Source organism: Dama dama, chromosome 12, assembly GCF_033118175.1.
Source record: "Dama dama isolate Ldn47 chromosome 12, ASM3311817v1, whole genome shotgun sequence".
Classification (NCBI taxonomy): Eukaryota; Metazoa; Chordata; class Mammalia; order Artiodactyla; family Cervidae; genus Dama; species Dama dama.
Genome location: NC_083692.1, coordinates 55,864,848 through 55,886,288, shown reverse-complemented (window position 1 = coordinate 55,886,288; position 21,441 = coordinate 55,864,848). Strand labels below are relative to the sequence as shown.

General features: G+C 37.5%; 2 protein-coding genes across 2 annotated transcripts in view; one reads left to right on the top strand and one right to left on the bottom strand.

Annotated features, from left to right (window-relative positions):
- Window positions 1-862: 862 nt before the first annotated feature.
- Window positions 863-21,441, top strand: part of HERC1 (HECT and RLD domain containing E3 ubiquitin protein ligase family member 1) — a 205,299-nt gene continuing 184,720 nt past the window's right edge. The window contains exon 1 of the mRNA XM_061157327.1: window positions 863-981. The gene's annotated coding sequence lies outside the window, so the exon portion shown is untranslated. The remainder of the gene's footprint in view (window positions 982-21,441) is intronic.
- Window positions 11,718-12,150, bottom strand: LOC133067237 (large ribosomal subunit protein eL31-like). Its single transcript, XM_061158398.1, has one exon. The coding sequence runs from the start codon at window positions 12,128-12,130 to the stop codon at window positions 11,753-11,755; it is 378 nt and encodes a 125-aa protein (XP_061014381.1). The 5' UTR covers window positions 12,131-12,150; the 3' UTR covers window positions 11,718-11,752.

Genomic DNA, 21,441 nt, shown 5'->3' with positions numbered 1-21,441 from the left:
CAATGAAGGATACCAGGATTAGGCTAAAAATGCAGTCTTGGAGTAAGAACAGGTACAGAAGGAAGAAGCGGCCAGGTATGGTCATTCGACAATCTAATGGGCACCTGGACCGGTGTTAGGTGCTGGGGGACACAGTGATGACTAAGCCAGTCACGGTCTCTTCACTCAGACTTCATTGTAGAGGTCAAAATCAAGGTCATAATTTACCCGTGTTGCTCAGGAGAAAAAAAAAAAATTGAGTCGTCGCAGGCCCCAGCGTCTGCGGGGTTTTGGCATTCCTGCAGCGCAAAGACACGAATAATAAGCTAGAACTCAGTCAAGTGAAACGCTTTCACGTGACTGAACCTGACCGGCCAGAAGTCTTGAGCTGGTTGTCGTGGGAGATAATGCACACTGAGTGCGTCGCGCGCGTCCGAGATAAAGGGGTGTGGCTGCCCAGCCCCTGCAGCCAGTTTTTCCCGGCGTCCCTCCATCCTGCAGCACCAGGTGGCGGGGCGGTGGGTCTTCCACGCCCACCACGAGGAAAAGGGGGCGCGCTGGCCGCCCCCCTACTCCTCACTGCCCCGTATGAAACGCCCCTAACTGTGTTCAAAGGCGGAATCCGAGCAGTGCAGACTCCGCGAGGGCTGAAAGGTGAGGGCTGCGCTGCGGCGGGGTGTTCCCAGAAGCTCGGCTCCCCAACCCCATCTATTAAATCCCCCTCCCTTCTGCCGTCCTCCAGCAACCTCGCCCATGCGCTCCTCCCCCAGTCGCTCTCGCCTCCCGCTCTGGGCCTGGTGGGCGGGGCTAGGGCTCCAAACTGCGCGAGAGTTCCGCTCAAGTCCCGCGAGACTCGCCTGCCGCCGCTGCCGCCGCCTCTTACGTCTTTCCCTTTGACAAGTCGCCGCTGCTGCAGCAAAAATAAAGGACGCGGCCACCGCAGCCGCTGCCGCGGGTCGCCGGAGCCCTGTCCCAGCCCCGTCAGCTCTGGAGCCGCGTATGGTAACGCCTCCTCTCTGCCCTCCTGGCCGCCTGTGCGTGCGTACCGCCGGCCCGGCATGGCCGGCCGGAGCCGTTCGGGAGCCACCGCGGAGAGGGGCCGCAGGGGTCCCGGGTGGGCGTCAAGCGGAGGCCTGAGGAAACTCTCCTGGCGCGGTGCGGCTCCCCTGCCCCCTGAGGCCTCTTGCCGCCCAGGCGCCCGCAGAGCCGCGTTAGAAGCCGAGCTGCCGGCCCCAGAGGGCGGAGGGACCCGCCCCTCCAGAGGCTTGCTACCTGTCCCTCGGCCCTCGGTGGTCGCATCGCTGACCTTCTTCCCCACCCCTTTATCCGCTAACGAGAGCCCCGCCCCCGGCCAGGGCTTGGACCGGGGCGGGCGGTGGGGTGGGGTGGAGTGGCGGCCTGACTCTTTTTCGGGATCCGAGGAGAGCCGCGACCCCGGTGCCCCACCGTTATCCTCTCCCTTTTGAGGGGTGGAGGTTGGGACGACGTGCCTTTCAACCCTTTTCTATGCCTTTTGGGTGGGGAAGGCTCATCATCTGGTAAACCTTTCTCCGAATCTTCCGCCTCATAATTTATAAAGCTTCTGCTACCGGGAGAGGAGAAGAGATGCATTGTTAAGTCCCTGGGGTGAGACGAGGAGGATGATGACAGGAGCTGTCTCAAAGAACATGGTGAAACCTTTTTTTGTGATGGGTAGCAGGTTCATGGGAGACACGAGGAGGACCAGAGCTGATACCACCTCCCACCTCTCCCAGTAGGTTATGTAAAAGACATGCTATGCATCGTAGAGAGCTGTAAAACACAGGGACGGACTTTGCCTTAATTTAAAAACGATTTGTGCAATACTGTAGAAAATAAGGATACTCAGAATAATTGGGAATACCAAATCTGAGCAAACTAACCTATCCTTGTAATTCCATTTCCAGAGGTAGCATGTCAAGCTTAACATTTTGGTTTGTTTCCTAACAGACACTTTAATTTTTTCAAATAGTGTTTGGTTCGTCCTTGATTGGGACTTGCGAAACTGTTTTGTTTTATTTGAGTTACTTCTTAGGCTTGCTTGATTAAAACTGGCTACTTCTTCATTAGCACTGGCTGTACTCTATCATCACTATCTCTTTCATTGGGCCCTCTTCCAAAATGATTGTTTGCTAAATGCTCTTGAAAAATAAAACATTAAAAATTATCATCAACTTGGTCTAGTACATATGTGTTTTTACAATTCTGCCTGTGGTGACAGTGCTGTAAAGGTGTTTGTGAAAAGCAAATAAACTTTGATTATTCGTGGTGGGAAGAAACCTATTTACCATAAGATTTTATAAAATTGACTTCCAGTGGTTATTTTTAGACCAAAAGCATTAGGTGACATTGTTTGTTTCTTAGTGCTTTTGTGATTGGAATGGGATGGACATGTGCCTTTGACTATGTAGATTTTAGTTAGTGTTTATGGAAGCAGAATTGAGTGTCCTAGGTGTCTGTACGCATATATGTGTATGTATATACACACATGTGCATTAAGCACCTGTACACAGTTCATAAATCTTGGAAGTGAGTTAAAATGTATTGTTATATTATTTGAGGAAAGAAAGCATTAGGTGAAGCAAAGAATAGTCTTTAATAATTTCCTCAAGTCGGGTGATGGTTGTATATGGCAGAATGAGACATCTAGGGATGTTGAAACTCTGGATGCTTTTAAAAGTAGGATAGATTGTCATCTTTTTGGGGTTGTCATTGGAATGGATTAAGTGACCCATTAAGGCCTCTTATAATTCTAAACTTTTTATGAATTTTGCTTTCCCTAAGGTTCTTATCACTTTGCTTCTTAAATTTCTAGTCATGCTGTTTGCATGTGACACTTACCCATTCATTTGCTGGTCATGTATTCCATTCCCAATGCAGCCATCCTGGTGGTGTGTGGAGGAGAAAGCAAATGTGAACACGTCACTTAATCTCTTTGTTAATATTATATAAACATATGAAAATCTTATTTAATTGAAGCAATTTCAGAAGACTTGATTAGGCTGGTTTGATTAGTAGAGGATGCAAATAATAAAATAGAATTCTAATGTCCCAAGCATCTTTTCCTAGAAAAAGACTAAATTACTCAATATTTGAAATTTTTAAAAAAAGACTACATACATTGAACAGCTGATTTTTTATTTTTTATTTTTTTTATTTTTTAAAATACAGATTTTCAGAACTTTAACAAAAATGATGACTTTGTGTTTTAGGGTGTGGAGAGAAGTTTGTATTAGGATAAAAGCAAATTAACTTGTGAAAAAAAGCTTGTATTTTGTGGTTGGACAACTGTAATAATAAGTAACAAACTTACTATAATCTATTGATAATTTTTTTGTAAATAAAACTTTGGCTTAACAGACGAATGTGTTATTATAGGTATACACCGCAGATTATCATGATACTAAAAATGTAAAAATTGTTCATTTTAAAAGGAGTTTGCAAAGCCAGTAAAGTTGCAACAGCAGCAGATTTTTTTGACTAAAAAATGTAGAAGGTGTGAAAAAACATAAAGTAGGTAATTTACTTTTTAGATGCTAGATCTGATTTTTATGATTTTAGTTTGTTCTGCTGTCACTTACTGAACCCTTTAAATTAATGGGAATGTTAAATTCCAGATGAGATCCCTGAGCAAGGAATTAAGAAAGCTGCATAAAATGATCAATTGATGGACTTTATTTATTTTTAGCTTTTGAGATTCCCAGGTGGCTCAGTGATAAAGAACCTGCCTGCCATTGCAGGAGACAAAGGAGACACTGGTTTGATCCCTGGGTCAGGAAGATCTGGAGGAGGAAATGGCATTCCAGTCCAGTATTCTTGCCTGGAAAATCCCATGGACAGAGGAGCCTAGTGGGCTACAGTCTGTGTGCTCTGTAGTCAGTGGGATTGCAAAGAGGCAGACATGACTGAACCACACACACACACACACACACACACACACACACACATTTATTTTTTTTTGTTGTCGTTTTTACACACATTTATTTTTAACTATTTTGAAATAATGTTAGACTTACAGAAATGTTGCAAAGATAGTACAAAAGGTTCCAGATTCCCTTCACATAGCATCCTCGACTGTTGAGGACTTACATAACAGTGATCAAACCCAGGAAATTCGCATTGGTGAAATATTATTAATTAAACTACAGACTTTATTTGAATGTCACCTATTTTTTCCCCAGTGTATTTTTTCCCCCCTCTTCGAGGATCTAATCCAGGATCCCACATTTCATTTAGTTGTTACATCTTTCTTGTCTCCTCTCCTCCAATCTGTGACAGTTCCTCTGTTTTTCCTTTTCTTTCATGACCTTGACACTTGTGATGAGTACTGGTCCATTATTTTGTATAATTTTTCTCATTTTGGGTTTGTCATGTTTTTCATATGATGAGATTGGGGTTCTGTATGTTTGCAAGAAAACTACAGAGGGGATGTGTCTTCAGTGCATGATGTTAGAGGGTACATGGTGTTGATGTGTCTTATTGCTAGTGATATTTTAACCTTGATTGCTTAAGGTGAACTCTGCTGTATTCTCCACTATAAAGTTACTTTTCTTCTTTTTGTAGTTGATACATAATCTTAGGGGAGATAGTTTGAGACTATGGTGATACACTGTTTCTCCTCAAATTTTCTCCCACTGATTTTAGCAGCCATTGGTATATATTGTCTGCAGCAGTTATTATTGTGATATTTTTTCCTGCTGGTGATTTTTTACTTCCCTCATTCCTGAAAGAGATGTTCCTTCCTCATTTGTTTGTTAAATTATCTATTTTGATGAGTGTGACTTCATGGATATATATTCTAAAGATTCTCATCCAATAGTGTCATTATTTTGTTGCTCAGATTCTTCCAGTTTTGGCCATTAGGAACTCATTCCAGTTGGCCTCCACACTTGTTTTAGCACTTCCTTATACTCTGGCACCACAGGCTATAGTCTGTGCTCATCTTGTAATTTTCCTTGTATCTGTCCTGAAATCAACTCCTTTTTTTGGAGACCAGAATTTAAATCAAGACCTGAATGCTGGGTAAGCTTACTAGGGTGTCATTGCTCCTAGGCCCTCAGAGGACAGAGCAAAGAAATATATGTATATATTAACCTGCTCACATATGCAAACAGATATACACATGTTTATCTCTATATTTGTCTTTCTCTATATATTAAAACCATATTTGAGTTCATAGTTATATGTTCTATTCCAGTCTCAACACCACAAGGTTCATACCAACCTTTTCTTTTTTTTTTTCTTTTTTTCCCCAACCTTTTCTTATTTGTAACTTTTTTTTCTAATGGTGAGAAACCTGGCTTCATTATCTGTAATACTGTATACCAATTTATTTGTTCAATTTTATAATGTACATCAAGTAGTGACCAATTGCTCACCCTTCTGAGGAACATTTGTCAATTAGAGTGCACTATTTGTATACAAGTTTTTTCTTGTCTTTAACTTTCTAGTATCTAGTCAACATACTGTTTTTCAAAGTTACTTAGGTTAATTCTTTTCTTCCTCATTTCCTTTAGTGTGGTTATATTATTCATCTGTAATGCAGTTAGGTTCTTACTCTTTGTATTCTGTTTTGGGTTCTCCCAATTCTGGTTGATTTTTATTTATTTTGGTATATGAGGCTTTACTATTACTAAAATATACTTAGAGAATTGTCACTTAATATTCCTACTACCCTATTCCCATTCTCTTCCCCTCACCTTTTCCCTTGCCTGTTTTTCATGACTTTAGGTAACTAGTTTTTTTAGTTTCTGGTTTATCCTTCCATTATCTCTTTTGCACGAATGAACAGATTGTGTGTGTGTGTTTTACATTTCTTTTTCCCCTTGCGTACAGGTTTTTGAATTGAGGTACAGTTCACACAACACAAAGCCTCCTTTTTTGAAGTGTACAAAATCATTGTTTTTCAGTCTATTCATAAGGCTTTGCAGCCATTACCACTACCTAGTTTAGAATATTTTCATTACCCTGAAAGGAAACCCTGTATTCATTAGTAGTCACTTCCTGTTCCCCTTTCCCCAGCCACTAGTAACCACTCATCTACTTTCTGTTTGTATGAATTTGTCTATTCTGTACATTTCATGTAAATGTGGAATTATATAATTTGTGGACTTTTGTGCCTAGCTTCTTTCACTTAACATAATCTTTTCTGGTTCATCTGTGTTGTAGGATGTGTCAGTACTTCATTCCTTTCTATGACTGAATAATATTCCATTATATGAATATACCACACTTTGCTCATCCATGCACACTTATTGGACATTTGATTTTCATTTTTTTTTTTTAGCTATTATGAACATTCAGATACAAGTTTTTATGTGGACATGTTTTCAGTTCCTTTGGGTATATATTTGGGAGTGGAATTACTGGCTCATAAGATAACTTTCTGAGGAACTGCCAAACTGTTTTCCAGTTCCTTTCTTTTTTTTCCCTTCCTTCCTTTCTTATATGAAGAATGGCAGGGTATAGATATTCTGTGTACCTTTTTTCAGTGTAAGAGTGTGTCCTGGAAATCACTGCAACAGTTCATCCTTTTGAAGCAATCAGTCTTCTGATATTCTGCATTCTTATTTTTTTTTAATTAAAATTTTTTAAATTTATTTTTTGACTGCACTGTGTGGCTTATGGGATGTTAATTCCCTGAGCAGGGATTGAACCTGGGGCTCCAGCAGTGAGAGTGCTGAGGCTGAGTCCTAACCACTGGACCACCAGGGGATTTTCAGATATTTTCTGTTCTTCTTCTTTTTTTTTTTTTTAAATAGCTGTATAGTACTCTTCTGTGTAGATGTGTCCTCAGTTATTCAGTCATTCTTCTTTGAGCATTTAGGTTGCTGCTTATATTTTGCATATATAAACAGTTTTGTAGTACATGACCTGTGTATGTGTATTTTTGTAGTGTAAAAGATACATTAATATCTTCAGGGTAGATTTTTTATAAATGGGATTGCTGGGTCAAAAGTTCTGTACATATGTAATTTTGCTAGATATTGCTAGATTTTTCTCCAGAAGGATTGTACCAATTTGTATTCCCATCAGTAATGTATGAGAGCACCTGTTTTCACCACAGCCTTAACCAACAGAATGTGTCACTGTGCTTTCTAATTTTTTTTTTTTTTTTGGGGGGCCAGAGATGACTGATTTTGAAAAGTGCCCTGCAGTTATTTCAGTGACCTGAATCTGTTGTGAAAGGACACTTAATTGCCTCCCATTGGCAGATTCGTATAGCTTGAAAAGGAAATATATTGTCCACTAATATTGTACTGATACATGTAGGTTATTTTGTGTAGGGGAAATTGACTAGAATGCAGTTTCCTGGTCTAGCTAGGATTGCTCATTTGAGACTTTTTGTATTTAATGGAGTTGCTGCATTGATTCATAATATCTTGTTCTGAAATACTTGTGGAGTTTAACAAAGGATAACTGAAATTGTGAGGAGAATTTTGTTACCTCTAGAGTGTGTATGAGATACTAATTATTGTTTCACACTGTCTGCTAGTTATTTTGAACAGGACATACAGGACCTGTTGACACTATGGTTTGATAGTTATTTGACCAGTAATGGCTTTATCTGGAACCTGTTTTATTTCCATATGAAAGAAGGCCAGTCTTAAGGAAGGTGAAATCTAGAGTTTGAAGTTCTGGGTTAGGATAATCCTGTCAGATTTTAGTGGTGCCAGTAACCAAGACAACATCAAAAACATTCCCGTCTTACAAGGAAACTTGTTCTGCCCAGTGAGGCTGGGGATTTAGGTTCTTTCCCCAAAAAGGACATTGTTCCAGGTGCTTGGAGCAGATTAATGAAAAAAAGATTCTTGTACTAGAGGAGATTACATTCTAGTGGTTTTTTGATGAACTCATGTTCTCAGGAAAATAGTTCTGATAGAATCAGTAGAGGTCTGGTGTAGTCTTAAAAAAAAATACCTTTGGTGGTATAAAAACCTCAAATAACACTTTATTTTACTGATTACATAGAGAAGCCATGAAAAGTTTACCACCGAATGGTAACTTATGTTCACCAATTTTTTTTCTCTCATTTTAAGTGATTTCTGCTATTGCTACTACTAGTAGTGTGTGTGGTAGTCACTCAGTCATGCCCAACTCTTTGCAATGCCATGGACTGTAGCCTGTCAGGCTCATCTGTCCATAGAATTCTCTAGCCAAGAATACTGGAGTGAGTTGCCATTTCCTTCTCCAGGGGATCTTCTTGACCCAGGGATTGAACTCTGGTCTCCTTCATTGCAGGCAGATTCTTTACCATCTGAGCCACCAAGGAAGCCCAACAGAATAATAATAGTAGAATAATAGTATACTATACTTTTTTCCTCAATTGTGGTTCCATGAGAGAACTAAACTTTAATGTTCTAGGACATTTGAGCATTAATTGTATGTGAAAAATTAACTTCTCTCCAGTGCATCCAGAATGTCACTGGTTATATACTGTCTTTGGGAGAACTGAGAAAAGATTTACTCCAGTATTCATTTCAAGTTTTATGGTTCAAATGATGAACCTAGTTGAGAGAGGTCATGGTCATTATGTAATAGTTAATTAGGTGTTTTTTTTCCCCTGACTTATTAGCAGAGTGTTGTTGGATAAATTTTAATCTCTTAGGCTGTTCCCTGATCTATAAAATGTTCGATAGTTGCTACCTCATAGGGCTCATGTGAAGCTCAATGTTTTGGACACCCAATGAGAAGAGCCGACTCATTGGAAAAGATCCTGTTACGAGGAAAGGTTGAAGGTAAAAGGAGAAGGGGGTGGCAGATGGTTAGATAGCATCACTGACTCAATGGTTGAGAATCTGAGCAAACTCTGGGAGATAATGGAGGACAGAAGAGCCTGGCGTTCTGTAGTTCATTGGGTCACAGAGTTGAACACGACATAGTGACTGAACAACAGGGCTTGTGTAAAGATTAAATAAAAGAGTTTTTTCCATCTACATTTATCCATTTCTGTGACTTTAAAAACTAAGTGTTAATTGACTTCCACATTTTTATCTTCAGCTCAGACCCCTTCCTTGAGGTACAGGGTCATAGTTCATCAGCTTATTCCATATCTCATTTGGCTGTCTAAAAGACTTCTCAAACATAGAAGTTGTGATTCCTGGCCTCACCATTTTCTTTGAATGTACCCTTAGTAAATTGGCAGGATCAAGTAACTAGTCACTCAGACCAAAAAACTTGGTGTCAATTGTGCCTCTTTTGTTTATACCCTATAATCAGATCATCAGCAAATCTTTCTAGTTCTATCTTTTGAATATATTTCTAATCTGATCAGATGTTACCATCTCTACCTTATTACTCTGGTCTAAACCACCATCATCTCCTGGGTAGATAAATACAATAGTCTCTTAACTGTTTTCCCTCTTTTCTTACTTGATCTCCTACAGTCTCTTCTGTGTTTCCTGGCTAGAATGGTCTTTTTAACTGTTAATCACATAGGCTACTCCTCTGTTTAATACATTGTAATGACTTCCTTTTGTAGTTAAAATAACATCTAGATTCCTAGCCATGGCCTGTAAAGTCCTCCTTGATGTAGTCCTTGTCTACCTCTCCCTGTTCACTCCATTTCTGCTGCACTGAACTTCCATATATTCTTGATCATGCCGGGTGCGTTCCCAGGGCTTAATGCTTGTTCATGCTCTGCTCTTCCTTCAGGTCTCTGCACTGCTTGCTCTCATACATCATTCGTGTCTGCTTAAACAGGGGTTCAGAGAGTTTACTTCTTTAGAGAGATCTCCAATGATCACACTATACAAACTAGTGATCACCTTGCCCCTAATTTCTCCTTGTCTCTCTTGCTTCATTTTTTTTTTTTTTATGGTATGCTTTCTGAAATGTAATGATTTGTCTACTTATTACTTGTCTTCCTCACTAGAATGTAAACTCTGAGAGCTGGAACTTTATATCCTGTTCATTCCAGTGCCTAGAAAAGTCCCTGACACACAGTAAGCCAGAGATGCAGCTCTAGGAAATTGTCTGTGTAAGAAAATTATCTCTAAATTAGATTAAGTGATTCTACCTTTTAAAGATTTTAAACCAAAGGAGAACTATTAAATCAGTTAAATGATGCTGTGATTTTTTTTTTTTTTTGCATTCAATACTTATATGTGAAATGTTAAGATTTAGAACTTACTATCAAGATTATATATTTATGCAAAGGATGTGCTAAGTAACATTTAAAGAATAAGCTTGGAGTGTAGCTCTTGTGTTTGCTGTAGTATTTAACATTCTTTGGTTGTCCACTAATTATAATGTTAGTGATGTTAATGTTATAATAATATTTCCTCTTACTCTGGCAAACTATTTTTCCTCACTCTAAATTCTTGATTTAAAGCTTCTGTTGATCTTGATTTTGGAGGGGAATGCGTTATTATCTGAGCTTTTTCTTTTTAAACTTAATATAGTAGTGTTTATAGACACCCTTTTAAATACTGTCATTTAAAAAATTTTGTGTATTTACTTTTTTGGCTTTTCTCAAGATGTGGTGAGCTGGGGCTACTCTCTAGTTGCAGTACGTGAGTGTCTCATTGTGGTGGCTTCTCGTTGCAGAGCATGGGCTAAGTGTTAATTGACTTCCACATTTATATCTTCAGCTCAGACCCCTTCCTTGAAGTACAGGGTCATAGTTCATCAGCTTATTCCATATCTCATTTGGCTGTCTAAAAGACTTCTCAAACATAGAAGTTGTGATTCCTGGCCTCACCATTTTCTTTGAATGTACCCTTAGTAAATTGGCAGGGCGCTCAGTCTTCAGTAGTTGCACGTGGGCTCAGTAGATGTGGTTCCCGCGTTCTAGAGCACAGGCTTGATAGCTGTGGCGCACAGGCTTTAGTTGCTCAAGCCTGACATGTGGGATCTTCCTGGATCAGGGATTGAACCCATGTCTCCGGCTTTGGCAAGTGGATTCTTTACTACTGCGCCACCAGGAAGGCCAACTTTTGCCATTTTTAAAGACCTCTCTTGTTAGTCACTATACAGTAAAACTGTTCATGGAAAGTTTTAAATGATATAATTCAAATAAGCAAATTTGCTAACTGATAGTATTAGAAATCTAGGATAACCTAGGAATATTATATTATTTATGTGTTAATATATTTAAAAGCATGTGGAGGGCTAGTATCTTTTATATAAGGTATCACTGAACTTTCTTATACATCTGAACATTCAGTGATGTATATTTAAATTTTGTCAGTAGTATAGTCATAGTTTCTGACTTTTCAAAATTGCTTATTCTTTTGAAAAGAAGGAATGATGAAGAATGATGGAGAGATTTATATAATTTAGTGAAGGTGGTATGGCATAATGGACAGATGCACATATAAAGAATTAATGTTAGGTAACACTTATTGAGTATTTATTGTACACCAGGCACTAATGTAAGAACTTTGCTCTGTTGTATAAATCATATTAAATCTGGTTGAATTGTTTATTATTTAAACCAATTTAACTTGTTTATTTTGTAGATAGGAGATTGAAGCACGCACAGAAAGGTGCTTGCCAAAGATCTTGTAGCTGGTAAATGGTGGCGCCTGGATCTGAATTCAGAAACAAAGGCAGATGTGGGTAGAAACTGTGCAGGGCAGGGCATGGAAACAGCCAGCCTCAGTGTGATGGTTTTATCTGATTTAAAATCCCATCCAAATAATGTCATTTGAGCAGGACTGTTTTACATAGGTGTTCAGAAGCTCATGTTGTCAAAGAGGCAGACTTTTTTTTTTTTTTTGGCAGTTCAGTAACTTTATTGGACCATCAGCAATTAGTTCTTGTCCACATTGACTGTCTGTAGATTCTTGAAGGTGGTGACGGGCACATAGGTAACCAGAGTGTAGAGCTTGTTTGGTGAGCCTTCGTCTTCATTACGTTTTCTGGACAACCGCACACGGATCCGGTATGGGACATTCCTGATTCCTTTGGCCCAGACGGCTTTGTTGAGCCTGGTGTCGATGCGCATGTCCGGAGTTCCCATCTCCTTCATGGCAAACTTCCGGATTTCTTTGAGTGCCCTAGGGGCACGCTTCTTGAAACCCACTCCATGGATGCGCTTGTGAATGTTGATGGTGTATTCTCTTGTCACCACCTCGTTAATGGCGGACCGGCCCTTCTTCTTCTCGCCGCCCTTCTTTGAGGGAGCCATCCTGCAGGGCCGTGGTTGGAAAGGAAAAAGAGGCAGACTTTTAAGGGTTGTGTGTTGCTTTGACTTTTAAAAAAATAATTTTATTTTTTTATTTTGGCTTGCTGGGTCTGTTGCTGTGGGGCCTTTTTTCTAGTTGCAGTGAGCTGGGGCTACTCTCTAGTTGTGGTGCTTGGGCTTCTCTTCATATGTGTGTGCTTAATTGCTCAGTCATGTCTGAATCTTGCGGCCCCATAGACTATAGCTTGCCAGGCTCCTCTGTCCATGGGATTCTCCAGGCAAGAATACTGGGGTGAGTTTCCATTTCCAACCCAGGAATTGAACTCCGGTCTCCTGCATTGCAGGCCAATTCTTTACCGACTGAGCTTCAAGGGAAGCTCTCTTTTCATAGGGGGTTTTTCTTGTGGAGCTTGGCTCTAGGGCGCCCCGGCTTCAGTGGTTGCTGCTCCCAGGCTCTAGAGCACTGGCTCAGTAGTTGGGGTGCATGGGCTTCGTTGCTTCTTGGCATGTGGGATCTTTCTGGATCAGGGATTGAACCACTGTCTTCTGTGTTGGCGGGCAAATTCTTTACCACTGAGCCACTAAGGAAGCCCTGCTTTGACTTCTTAAAGAATGTTTCTATCAGTAGTTTTCTTGTACCAAAGAAGGTAATAGATGTTAGAAGAGAACAACAGTTGGAATAAGGATTGAACTTTGCTATTTTAAAAAGGTGAATGTTAGTGAATTTTTATACCCTGAAATAAGTTTTTCTTGGTAGACCTTGAAACAATCAAGTTTAGTCTGAAAACTGTCTGGAGTGCAAACAAGTAATAAAATAATAATGCCTTACATTTGTATATAGCTTTTCACTTTCCCAAGTAGTTTGGGAAACATCTCAATTTATCTTCGTAACACCTCTGTGGAAAAGGAAGGATAGATATTTTGCCATTTGATACGTTTCCACAGAGGAGAAAGGTGCTTGCCTAAGGAACAAGCCCTTGAATAACATCTAGTTGCTTGATCCTCTTCTATGAAGATTCTATTCATAAAGGACATCGCTGTTGCTTTGCAAAACTGCCAGAGTGTGAGTGGTGGTCTTCTGCTTTGTATGGTGTTATGAACTTGATCTCTTACATTAGTGATTGAGAAGTTCTTCATCTGGAGGCAGAATATACTTGGCATGATGAATTTGGGCAAAGATGGCCTATTGTAATTGGTATGTTCTTAGTGTTTGTTATACTTAAAGCCTAGACATTTTTAAGAGATACAGCTTAGATTAAAAATATAATTCTAGTAGCAACACAGTTGTAATCTCTTTTAAACTGATATTTTTCGTTAAGATCTTTTCCAGTTAGGCTATAGTAATATTGATGCTGTTTTGTTTATATTGTAGATTAGCATAGGGGTAGGGCACTTTGCTTCTTTGAAATCTAAAAGGGAATTGTGATAGCTTCTGAAAAGACTCATGTAATGTGTGACAGTAGGGAAATGCTGATAAAAATTTAGTATGTCACCTGTTCCTCCTGTTCATTTTGAAGCTATTCTGAATTGCACTGATTAAATTGGTCTGAGATATTAAGAGGAAATTTTCAAAACTCTTAAAGATATGCTGTATAAGGGAGTAAAATCAGGTGCAAATTTACAGAATCACTTCACTTTAATGATGATTCATAAAATGTGACATTGGTTTTCAGAAATCTATATGATTGCTGAATGTTTTGTATTTTTAAGTTGCATCTTTCAGTTCTCAGTGTTATTCTCCTTTTCCATGGTGCTCTCTTGTAATTGCCTCCTTATTACCACCCCCTCCCTCTTGGTCTGCCATCTGTTGGCTTGGCTCTTTATTTCAGTATAGGAAGGCAGGAAAGAGTTCTTGTACACAAGATAAAACTAGTCTTGTTTGGAGCTTGGTGAGCTGGAGCATTTACACAATATGTCTTCTGATGATAAATTCCAGAAGTACCGTGAGCTCACGGGAATAGTAGCAGTGACTCTGCAGTACTGTCTACAACTTAAATAAAAATTTAAAAAAATCATAATTAGACTATTATTTTCATGAAAAGCCATAAACTGGCTAGATATTATTAACAGGCTTGTAAATAAGAATTAATTATATAGGAGAGTTTAGCATATTGAGTGTTAGTGAAATTCTTGTCAAATGATTTCATACTTTATAAACATGATTTGTTCATGGTAAACTTAAATTCACTTATGCATGACTGTGTTTAATCTTTTATGGGAATACATAGAGACTATTTGCAGTCCTAGGTAGATAATTCAATTCCAAGACAGTGTTTATTTTAAAAAATATTTTTATTACAAAGTCTTTTAAACATATACTAAAAGTAGAAAGAAAAGTATAAAGAGCTCCCTTGTACCTATCATTGAACCTTCATGAATTATTATAGACAATCTTATTTTCTTTATATTTCTGTCTACCACTGCACACTCCCAGTTCTGGACTTTTTTGAACCATATCCTGGACATATTTAATTTGTAAATTTTAGATATTTCAATATGACCTCTAAAAGATCGGCATTTTCTCTTTTTATTAAGTAAGCATAATGCCATTATCTTAAACATTTTATAACAAGGTGTAAATATCACCAACATGTGGTCAGGTTTTGTATTTTTCTGATTGTTTTATATACATACACAGTTTGCTTGAAGTGGATTCCAAATAAGGTCTGTACTTTACAATTATCTTGTATATTAAATCACTTTTAATCTTTAGACTCTCCTTCCTTTTTTTTTTTTTCTTCTTTTTCTTTTTGTTAATTTAAGAAACCACGTTTTTGAGAAATTTCCCATAGTTTCATTTTGCTGATTGCATCTATGTACTGTAAAAGTCATTTAACACATTCTGTCCCCTGAATTTCTTGTAGTAAATTGGTATATTTGTCAGATTTTTTTTTTCTTTTCGTAGGTATACTTCATAGGAGTAATTTGTGTTTCCATCAGGTCTTGTTCTCTTTTTGTGATATTGGCAGTTATTGATGATCATTCATCAGGGATTGCAAAATAGTGAAATTCTGTTGTTCATGTATTAGATGTTTTGGTTTTTTTTTCAAGATGCTGTTTTTTAGGATAGTCCTTCAACAGTGTAAATTGTACATTTTGGGCCTTGTATTTATATCTGAATGGGTTCTGGGATGATTTGACAAGGTTCTCTACTGAATTCTTTTAAAAAGGAAAGAGTGCAGATCTTTATTATTGAAAATCCAGAAAACACTTGGGAACCTTGAATAACTAGAGTTTTACATTTGGCCAATAAATAGCTGAACACCCCATCATGAGATAACAGCTTGTCTCGTAGCATGTGTAGCTGGTCACTGGGGTTTGTTCTTTTGCAGTCAATGTTCATTTTCAGACATTTCAAAAGTAATTTGTTCAAGGCAGCAGTTATTAGTTTTTTGAGTCTGATTTCTTGGCATGAATTTGAGAATAGGCTTTGGTGTGAATCAGATTTAAGAAATTTTGAGTTAATGTAATATAGCATATTTTGTATTAAAAGTTGTCAAAGAACTAGAGCAGCAGTACTTCCCAGTGTAGATCCTTGACACAAAGGTTTTGAGGTCAAGTAAACTGATACACTATGTGTACTTTTTTCTCTCTTGATACATAATATAGTACATGTTAACATGTAAAAGGTTCCTTCCTACAGTAAGGAACCTGTTTAATATTAGCTCAACATTTTCCAAATTTATTTGATAACTGAGGCTTCCCTCTGTTCCCCCATAGCATCTTGAAGAACTAGTGGAACAAATTTTCCAAAGGAAACGGATTTTGGGAAATACTGGATTGGAGGGTTTGAACAGAGAATAAAGAAAAATGTCTAATGATGATGAGTGTGTGTTACTTCACTATAGTGATGTGGGGAAATTTTTGATAGACAAATAATAAGATGGAAGGTATATACGTATATGTGTGGGTGATTCATGTTGATATATGGCAGAAACAATGCTATAAAGCAATTATCCTCCAATTAAAAATAAATAAATAACAATTTAAAAAGTAAGACATTTTTTTCCAATGAGAATAAAAGAAAGAGGCAAATGTTGGTTGGTTGTTTTATCTTAGCCTGTAAGTATTATACTTTTAGAGAAACCATGTTAGGAAAGAACTTCAGTCATATATAACATTACATGCTAGGCACTCTTTTCAGTCCTTTATATATAATTTGTAATTTGTTAATCTTTACAACAAACTTATCCAGTAGGTGCACTGTTGTTATCCCTGTTTTACAGATAAGGAAATTGAGGCACAGAGAGATTAAGCAAGTAGTTCAAGGTTACACTGCAGAGTTGTTGATACAGCAGAACCAGAATCTAAACCTAGGCACCTGGCTCCAGAGTCCTTGTGCAAAGCCACTGCTCTGCACTGTAAGATGTGGCAGATGGAGATCATGAAATACAAATTAGATTAAGAGGGGATATAAACTCTGCTTGGAAGGACCATGCATATTTTCTTTAACTTTCAGGCAATCAGGGTCTGAGAGAAGAATGTGGAGAGCTGACTGTGTCCCAAGTGAAGATAGAAAACATGGAAACCTGGAAACTGTTATCCATAAAAAAGGTACACCTTTCAAAGATATAGATTAGATGGAGGTAAGTAGAATGCTGAGTTAAGAGGACACTGTCATACCAGAATTTCAGATGTAGAAGGGAATTGGAGCTTACTTTATAAGACCCCTTCATTTTACATATGAGATCTGAGGTTCCATAGTTTGTTCATGTGCTTGTAGTAGTAATCATAGCTCACATAAGTGTACTTCATTTTGCATTTGTACTTCATTCTACTTTCATGTAGACTCTTGTTTGATCCTCTAAACAATCCTGAAAGGCAGGTAGGTCCTATATTTTCTACAACAAAGCTGGGTTTTGAATTTTTTTTTTTTTTTTTTGGTGGGGGTGCATACCACGTGGTATGCAGAACTTCCTTGATCAGGGGTCAAACCTGTGCCTCTTGCATTGGAAGCACAGAATCTTAACTGCTAGACCACCAGGGGAGTCCAAATCTGGTTCTTGAATTTAAATATGGTACATCCTAAAAGCTAAAATTTCGTATACTAAATCACATTGCCTCGGTCCTTAATGAATAACATGTAAGAGTAGTGTACGCTTTTGGAATGAGATCACTTGGGTCAGAAAGAAAAACTGCATTTTGACAAATGGAAGTGACTCCCTCCTAAGTGTAAAAGATAGTATGTGCTAATTGGAAACAGTAATTTTTAGATGGTATAGAGGACTATAAAGAAAAAAGTAAAAACTACCTCATCACACAGAGTAACTACTGTTAAATTCTAATGTGTAGTTCTTGAGATTTTTTTCTAGATTTTTATATACTCAGAGAATTGTTTCAAAATTTTATATATATATATATATATATATATAGAGAGAGAGAGAGAGAGAGAGCTTTATAACCTAACATGTTGTGTTCTTAAAAGAGAATATTCATAGGCATTTGGTCTTTTGCCTCTAGCATAGTAAAAAAGGTACATGCAGGGACAATAGGCATAAAATGATAGCATCCTGGGCCAACTGAGATGTTCAGTCCCTTCCCCAGTACACACAGTTTAATAGCTGACCTGTTAGTAACAGGGTGAATAGATTAAAAAACCTGTTTGGGGTTAGATTAAGGAGACAGTGAGTACGGTAGTCACCCCTTATCCATGGTTTCACTTTCTGTAGTTTTAGTTAACCACTGTCAACCATGGTCTGAAAATATTAAATGGAAAATTCCAGAAATAATTCATAATTTTTAAATTGCTTGCCATTCTGAGTAACTTGATTAAATCTTTGGTGGTTCTGCTCCATAAATCATCCCTTTGTACAGTGCTTGAGTTCAAGGGACCCTTATTTTACTTAAAATACAACAAAAGCAGTGATGCCGGTAATTCGGATATGCCAAAGAAACAGTCAGGTGCTTCCTTTAAGGGAAAAGTGAAACTTCTCAACTTCGTAAAGAAAATCGTATGCTGAGGTTGCTAAACTCTGTGATAAGAATGAATCTTCTACCTGTGAAATTCTGAGGAAGGAAATAGAAAATTTGTAATAGTTTTGCTGATGCACCTCAAATTGCTTAAGTTATGGCTACAGTGCATGATAAGTGCTTGGTTAAGGTGGGAAGGGCATTATATTTGTACCATAAGATGTTTTGAGAGAAGGACCATATTCACGTAACTTTTATTATGGTATATTGTTATATATACTGTTTTATAGTATATTGTTATATTCTATTTTATTATTGTTAATCTCTTACTATCCTAATTTATACATTAAGCTTTATAATGTATAATGTATATATGTGTTGTATATGTATACATATATATATAATGTACATAATGTCTAAGTATATATATAATGTAAAAGTATATAATGTATAATGTATAAGTCCATGGTCTCTACAGTCCATGGAATTCTCCAGGCCAGAATACTGGAGTGGGTAGCCTTTCCCTTCTCCAGGGGATCTTTCCAACCCAGATCTCCCACATTGCAGGCAGATGCTTTACCAGCTGAGCCACAAGGGAAGCCCAAGAATACTGGTGTGGGTAGCCTATCCCTTCCCCAGCAGATCTTCCTGACCCAGGAATCAAACTGGGGTCTCCTGCATTGCAGGCGGATTCTTTACCTACTGAGCTATCAAGGAAGCCCAATGTATGTGTAGGGAAAACATAATATATTTGGATTTGGTACTGGCCTTAGTTTCAGGTATCCACTAGGGGTCTTGGAACATATTCCTTGCAGATCAAGAGGGGTTACTGTGCTGTAGTATAAAGCTTTATTTTAGTGTTTTTTTCTCTGGAGAATTTGGGGTCATTGATTGTTTTGTTGTTTGATGTGGAAAAAACTTTTCACACTATACTGGATTAAAAGACAAGTAACTGAGATTCTTAAGTAAGCATTAAAAAGAATAAAGTATAAGTTTTTTGAAACAGTCTAAATATGGGCTTTTTTAGTGAGTTTGTGTGTTGTGTGGGGGGTATGTTACCGTCTCTAATTATCAATATACTGTTGCAGTGGTGGGAGGGGAAAGGAGCCTATTGTGTTGGGTTGTGGAAGGGTTTTTTATACTTGAAGTTGGTTCTTTAGCAACTCTCGCTTTCTGTTTTCATGATTACATCTAGTAGTTTGCTTTTTTTTTTTTTTTTTTTTTGCTTTGTTAATCATTCTCTTTGCCCAAGCAAATTTTTGACATGACCTTATTTTCAAAATGTTTTCCTTTTTAGGATTAGATTATATTGTATTTACATCTCTTAATATTTCCTTGTTAGTTTTAAATTGATAGTAAAGCTTATGATTTTAGGTATGCTAGTTTTTTTGCATTTCCATATAAATTTTAAAGTAAGTTCATCTATAGATGCAAAAAAATCTTGCTGTGATTTTGATAGATATTGTACTAAATCTCTAAATCATTTTGAGGGAGAACTGGCATTTTTATATTTAGTCCTCCACTCTAGGAACATGGCGTATCTCTTCATTTATTTAGAACTCCTTTGATTTCTTTCATCTGTGACTTGCAAGTTTTAGCCTATTGATCCTGTATATGTTTTGTTAGTCTTGCATCTACGTGTTTTATTTTTTAAAAAGTTTAAAACCTTTTAATCAGAGTATCACATATCTTCATAGAAGTGTATGTAAAGTAAATATACAGCTTGATTAGTTTCATGGAGATGGAATTATTTTCAAATTTTGCTGTTTTCTGTTAACTTAAGAGATTTTCAGGAGGGAGGTAGGATTCAAGATGAAGGAAGAAAGAAAAGCTTTCCATTTCTCCTTTGTCAGATCTTCATAGTGTGACTTCATTGTTTTGTTTAAAGGTGAATTCTCAAGGAACATAGTCATAGATAGTTAAGCTCATTTCCAAATTAACTTTGCCATTTAGATTTTTTCTATTGTAATTTACCTCCAGTCATGTTACAATAGATTAGCTTTGATGTTTTCTAATACAAGAAATTCATAACTATTTCAAAACAATGAAGACGCGGGTTAAAGATTTAAGAGATGGAAAGGTCTGCCTTCTCATTTTTGTTGAACCGGTTATTCCCTGCCCGTTAGCTTCCTGCAGAGCACAAGCTTAAGTAAACTTGTCATCTTGCTGTCTGGTTTTTATCTTCCTTCTAAGAAGGGTAGGCAACTTAGGGTCTATGTTTGTGGGACTGCCCTGGTCCATTTTGAGTAAGATTCATTATTCTGAGTTTATAAAGATGATGTCATTATAATTACTTTAAATAACCATGTTTCAGGGAAATTTAAAGTGATATTTGATTAATACAGATACTCCAGGAATAAATGAGTTTGTTACATATGCTTTATCAGGAAGGACATGGTTAGTAATAGAAAAACCATATGTATCATTTAACTCCTCTGTATATTTTTATTGTAAAAGATAATCTTTTTCTTTTTTTAAAACAAGATAATCTCCCCCCCCCCATTTTTATTACTAGAGCTCAGCTATGCTTGATTTAGCTATTTCTGCCCACTTCCACAAACTTTTATTTTGAAAAAATTTTAAATCTATAGAAAAGTTGAAGAATAGTCCAACAAACTCCTATGTGCTTTTCACTTAGCTTCATAGATTGTAACACTTTGTTGTGGGTGCCTTTTTTTTCTTTTCTCTAAACATACACCCCCTCCCCCCACCCCCGCAATTTGCTTTATGTGAGAGAAGTTGTAGTCACTAAGATATTCCCTCACCCCCTCAACCTCAAAAAAAAAAAAAATTTCAGGTGTGCATCTCTGAAAAATGAGGACATTTTCCTCATTTTTCCATATCATATAGGTATGATACCTATATCATACCTAAGGAAAATAACATGAATTCATTATCTAATATGCAGTGTCTATATTTAAATTTTTTCTCTTCCACTTATCTTTTATACCTTTTTTTTTTGTTTTTTTTCTGATTCACAATTCAGTCATATTCACATATTACTTTTGGTTTCTATGTCACTTTAGTCTCTTTTAGTATAGAGCAGTCCCTTGCCTCCCTCCCCTCTTTTTCAATGATGCCAAAACTTTATTGAAGAATTAATCTAGGCCATTTGTCTTATATAATATACTGCAATCTGAATTTGCTGATTGTTTCTTTAAGATTATGTATGAATTCCATGATTGCTATATAGGTGATATGTGCTTTTTGCATCACCTCACAAGGCCTTAATGCCATTTTTTTCTGTTATAGGTGATGCTAAATTTGATCATTAAAGTGGCAGCTGTTACCAGATCACTTTACTCTTAAGCGCACATTCCCCCACTCCCTTTGTAACTGATAATTAATCTAGGGAGTGGTATTTTGAGATTATGTGAAAATCCTCTTTGTTGTTGCACGTGGGC

Bases quoted from the DNA above. Each gene is read 5' to 3' on its own strand.
- LOC133067237 (XM_061158398.1), bottom strand. From the start codon at position 12,130: ATGGCTCCCTCAAAGAAGGGCGGCGAGAAGAAGAAGGGCCGGTCCGCC.